General features: G+C 34.9%; 1 protein-coding gene across 1 annotated transcript in view; it reads right to left on the bottom strand.

Annotated features, from left to right (window-relative positions):
- Nucleotides 1–3,098: 3,098 nt before the first annotated feature.
- UBR3 (ubiquitin protein ligase E3 component n-recognin 3) overlaps nucleotides 3,099–6,000 on the bottom strand; it is a 204,835-nt gene continuing 201,933 nt past the window's right edge. Inside the window, exons 39-40 of the mRNA XM_065412946.1 lie at nucleotides 5,764–5,903; nucleotides 3,099–4,635 (exon numbers count right to left, since the gene is read on the bottom strand). Of these exons, the coding sequence (XP_065269018.1) occupies nucleotides 4,518–4,635; nucleotides 5,764–5,903 (258 nt within the window). The 3' untranslated portion in view covers nucleotides 3,099–4,517. The remainder of the gene's footprint in view (nucleotides 4,636–5,763; nucleotides 5,904–6,000) is intronic.

Genomic DNA, 6,000 nt, shown 5'->3' with positions numbered 1-6,000 from the left:
GGGCAAATGTCACTATGATGAGTGGAAGTATTTCTTTAGGATTGAACAACCGTGAAAACAAATTGATCTAGCGGATATATTAAAATAAAAGAATGTGGAACATGAGTTTACAGAGAAAAAGGTGGGTGAGGTCAGCGCTGTGTCACTTGAAAGCTTGCCTCTCTCGCCAACAGAAGTTGGTCCAATAAAGATATTACCTCACTTACTTTGTTTCACTAATATCCTTGGACTGACACGACTACACCACCACTACATACATAAGTTTATACATATTGCTTACTTCATTAAAATCATTTCCCCCCCCCCTCATTCTTGTTCTTAGAAACCACTTCGCTACATTTGCTGAAACTTTCTAAAAAAATTCAGCCTGAGTCAGATACCCAGCATGGAAAATTTCAGCCAGAATGGTTAACATTTGGCAAAGTTATAAGCAACTGATAATGGGAAGTGTCAGTTTTTAATTATAAGCAGCACTACCAGCTCTTCCTATAATTAATATATATACACACACACACACAAACATGCATCATCCTGCACACATAGTGTATGAAGCTGAATCCAGGAAATGGTAAATCCATTGCTTCAGACTAGGCTTTACAGGGAAATACATTTCTCAGAGAAAATTCATGCTTTGTGAGGGTGGGGTGATGGAGCAGAGAAAAACATTGTAGGTTCCAGCTCATAAACATCTGTTTTCACACTTGACTAGTAAGAAAGGTTTACTAGCCATTTGGTACATACCAGAGATAAAATACAAAATGGATAATAAGTTGTTTATTGGGTAGTAAATTATTCAGAGATGTGAGGGTTTCCATGGAGTCTGTTCCAATTTTCACAAATTAAAAGACGACCATTCACTGCATCAAGAGGTAAAATTATAGAAAATAGCTTTCCAAATGATACTCTTATATGGACTCATTTTGAATAAATTTAAGTAGGGCTATGAAGGCTCATTTTAAAATGTTTAAAAAAAACAACACCTATTTTGAAAAACATTTCCCTGTGTGATGCTAGTGCAGACATCACACTAGTGATGTTTGGAGGATAATTAGATTAATTTTTTGAAACTGTCACAATTTAACAATAGAACAAACAGTCAATTTTGCGTTCTCAAACATTATTTAAAGGAACAGGCATATTTAATATGTAAAGCATATTACACACAATCTGTGGAATGTAAGATAGTGATAAGAGAAAGTACAAATTAAAATGTAATAAAAGTGAATGTGTGAACAAAAGAAATTACAATTAAAAATAACCATTAAAACCAAAACATCAGTCTTCATCTTATATTCCTACACCATAGTATACTGCAAATTCAGTATTTCACACACACACACACACACACACACACACTCTCTCTCTCTCTCTCTCTCTCTCTAAAATCTGGTCCCTACCAAAGTTATAACCAGACCTCACTAAAGAATGGTGACACAAATACCTGACCCTCCATAGAGCCAGCAATGGCGACATCTGGTTCCACCAAAAACATTTTATAATGTTAATGCAGGACACTGAGCAGAAGACAGAATGGAGACAGACAACCAAATAGTAAGAACCAAGGTGTGGGTGGAATTGCTTCATCAGAACCTTCTCAATAAACCACCCATCCACAACCACAGAGAGGATAAAGACCAGATTAGTAATAGTAAAGTGAAGCAATGTTTTTTTGACCAGAGCATAACTGTCACCTGTTCAAGATTCAAAGAGGCTTAATAAATCAAATTCATTACTAGTTTAATTCCACTGATAGAATTACCTCAAAGATAAATTTAACTTAAAACCAAACAAAAACAAATAAACATGATTTTCCCTAAATCTTGGTTTCTTAATTTGGACTTTTTATTGTTAGCAGTTTTCAATAGCAACAGTGAAATAACAGCAGACTGAGGTAAAGTTTGGACTAAGATAAGGGACCATTAAGTGGTATAACTCAGAGCAAAATGAAATTAAAGTTAGTAATCACACACACACACACACACACACACACACACACACACACACACACACACACACACACACACACACACACACACACACACACCAGTTAAGTAAAACATGCCAGAGTTGCTTTATGTACATAATGTTTTTGCATGCATTAACTATTAATGCATTAAATAAATATTTGGACACCGAACGCATTTCAATAACAAATATACCTCGGATCCTTAAGGTGGAGAGAAAAAAAGCCCACAGACACACAGAATGATAGTAGACTTTTATTAACATATCTTACAATGTTGATTACTGTATTCCTATTTTTGTACTTTTTGATGTGTTATAAAGTGATTTAAATGCTACAGTAATGTACTGTACTTAAATGATCATTCATCCAGGATACCACACCAGTACATTTGAAGAATGCACACACCCACACCCACCACTCTAGTTTGGAGCTGTTATTTTTCAAAGTAAGCTTAATATAGCAGGCTTAAAAAAGTTATGGGGGAAATCAAAATTCTAGTTTAGCAGCATGCATGTATATTCAAGTAAAATTCTTGAATCAAGTGCTTTTTTCTTTATTTAATTGACTGGTGACTAATTCACCAATACCAAAATAAACACTATGAAATACCCAGATTTTAAAGTTAAGGCTAATAATTTTACTTCACATCCATATGCACAACCATAAAACATTCCATTTTAAATAATACACAGTAATCAATTTCTGGAGACATTATCTCTTGTAAATATAGCATCAGAGTTTCAAACTATAGATTACTCTAGTTCATGAGCCCTGTAATAATGTTGTGCTGGAGATGTAAAGAATCTTTTTGCTCTTCAACCACGTTTACAAAATGGCCTAATAATTAATTATGAGCAATGCAAAAATATTACAGGCTGAACTTATGATACAATATTAAAAAAAGTAGTATTTTGGAAAAGACATAGCTATTCAGTTGGTGAAACAGAATAATTCTAATCTTACAAGTAGTATTCTAATGCTTTTGAAATATATATATGTATATAGAAAAAACAGCACACCATTATAATGTATTTTAATTGTAGATCTTGGGGAAAACCCTCAGGGCATCACATTTTTTTTTTTTTTTTTTTTTTTAAAGTGGATTTTTTTTCTGTCCGTCCACTGCTCTTGACTGCTGTATGGTCATTGTATTTCCCCTATACACTTTTCACTAGATAATGACTTTCAGTGAGACCCTTAAAGAGGGATCTGTTTTCATTTTGTACACATGGTTTTAGCATTAGATGTTTTTATTTTACACATATAAATTTTATTTTACATAACAAGCTATGAAAAGTCTATAGTACCAGGAACTGCTTGATAGTACTGTATGAAATAGCCAACAAATGTCTGACTCATTTGAGAGAAAAGCTTAGTAGCAATATATTACATACCAGTATTTATCTGTAATCTTCCCCACCTACTTACAGTGTGGAGTTTAGCCCAATCATGCCTATTCTCATGGATCTGTAAGACCTCTGAATATAAACTGTTTATTCGGCATTCTTCCAATGAGGATTCAGATGCATTGCTCATTCACCAGGGCCACCTCTATTGCGCTTTTTTCTTTTTAGGAAATCAAGCAGAAAGAGCACTGATTACTCTGCACAAATACAATACAGATGAACCTCTTGAGCTGACATGAAAGATTCAAAATTATGTTTTATTTGCAGGATAACCCGCATGTTTCCAATCCAATCATTCTGAAACATGCATCTGGTTGGCAACGAAAGGCAGGCAGGGTTGTAATTAGAACCTGCCGTGTTGTAAGTCTGACAAATTTTGTACATACAGTAACATCTATATATGTTATCACCAGTAATTTACTCAACTGAAATGGCAAATTTCATTTCTGGAAAAGAAAAAATAAGAAAGAATACGTGTTCTGTTTTCATAGCAAGCTACTTAATTCGCAGCTATTTCATTTATACATGGAAAATATCTATGAAATTCCTGAGAATAAATAAGGTTTTCAGCAATGCGTGAAATCTTTCAATAGACCTTTCACAATAAGTGAAATGTTCTTTAAAGTTCTATTTTAGACCCAGTGTTACTATACAGTCTCACAAATCATGTGTTTTATATAATTACAATTGGATATCAAGCAAAAATCTCAAATTAATACCAGAAAGGCAAAGAAAAATCTATCCAGTATGTTTAGCAGATGTAATACACATATAGTGTTTCAGCAGAAGATGCTAAATGACTCAATTCCACCCAGAGAAATATAAGTTCCTGGGACCTGTCATCCCTAAACAAGTATAAGTACAACTTGTGCTTCTTATCATTAGTGGAATTCTAAAAATACAAAACAAAAGGAGACTACTGAATGAATTTAGATTTTTCACACCATTCAGAACGGATTTTTAAATTGTCATACCATTAATTTGGTAGCAAAAGCACCTATTTATTGAAAGACTTCATATATTGGCATAGTTTCACTCCCCCCCTCACCCCCCCGTGAGAGCTAAACCCACATTCAGTTAAAGCTATTGTCAGTCAAGTTGCATTCATTCATGGTAAGGCGATGATATGGTACAATAGTGATAGTTTACAATCCATTGTAATGTGGTCCCCATCTTTTATTGATGTGATCGAAGGTATGAGATACCCACTGCTGTTCAAGCACCTTATATCTTTCCTTACATATATAGAGAGGTTTACCACGCCTACAGGGAGAGAAAAAAAATCAACAGTTAATAGTGAAAAACAAACGGAAAATGTTTATATGGTGGCTCTAAGTTAATAGTAATGTTCTAACAGCGAAGTTAAATGATGTTTGCATTTTTTTTCTTTTCAGTTTCCGTGTACATATGTATATATTTATATTATAGGATGCCGGTCTTCATTTGTTTTAAAACACACATGCATTGAAACTCTTGACAAATAAACACCTTAAAATAATGAACTAAGTGGTAAGACCTTAATGCCCAATAGCCCGTATCGTAGGGAAAGCTGTGGGAGAGGCCGGTGGGGCAGCAGTCTAGGTACTGTAGCATGCTCCGTGGGTCTGCAGAGAAGTGGTGCTCTGTGTACAGAGGGCTCTATATGGTTGATCAGAACATGCAGGAGAGGAGTGGCTGCCCAAGCAGTCTGGAATGTCACTCAGGCACCTGAAAACCTGGGCAGAGCGGCACTGCGACCCCATGCACCAGACGAAGGGGCTATCGGGTATTAATGTCTTACCGCTTAGTTCATTATTTTAAGGTGTTTATTTGTCAAGAGTTTCAATGCATGTGTGCTTAAAGACAAAGACAGGCATCCACTTTAATTGGCGGATGAAACGGACAAAACCAAATCCAACTATGAAATATCATATTCTCCTCCATTGCCCACCTAGGATGAATAGCCACAATCCTTACTTTATCCCCTAAACTCATATTACTTACATTCTGCACGTATATCATTATAGCCTCAACAATATTCCTAATAATCAAACTTCTAGAAACAAACAAGATTTCTGTAATAACAAGATCATGAACAAAACTCCCAACCCTAAACACCATATGGATTCAGAGATGGCAAAGCCTCTCCTTCTCAAATTGACATTCTGCAGGAAATTCCTGCACCACAACGTACACCTTGCAAGTAGCACAATTCATTTCTTAGTAAACAAGTTCCAGATCATTTTATTTATATAAATCTAATTAGCATAATATAACAAATACAATGACAACATTTACATTTCTAAATATGGGCTACTCAGGAAGTGAGAACTTGTTAATTACTGTATCTGTTTTATTACACACTGTAAACATAAAGCAGCAAAATCAAAACATGCTTTATTAAAAGGTTACCTAAGATCTCTGTCTTCTTCACCATGTGCATCTAGATAAACAGAACCCCAAAGGCAGAAACGATGGCCTCGAATGATGATGATTACAGATGCATTGATCAGAAGAAATATTCCTGTCCCAGCTCCACAGTTCTGAGAATGCTAGAAGTTTTATTTTGGGGTTAGGGAGAGAAGAGTACAAATATCCTATTAATGGCTGACAGTTTTATAATAAAGAGAACATTTTATTTCAAAGACA

Source organism: Emys orbicularis, chromosome 11 (assembly GCF_028017835.1).
Source record: "Emys orbicularis isolate rEmyOrb1 chromosome 11, rEmyOrb1.hap1, whole genome shotgun sequence".
In the NCBI taxonomy this organism is placed as follows: Eukaryota; Metazoa; Chordata; order Testudines; family Emydidae; genus Emys; species Emys orbicularis.
The sequence above is the reverse complement of the archived record's forward strand: the minus strand, read 5'-3'. Positions and strand labels throughout refer to the sequence as shown.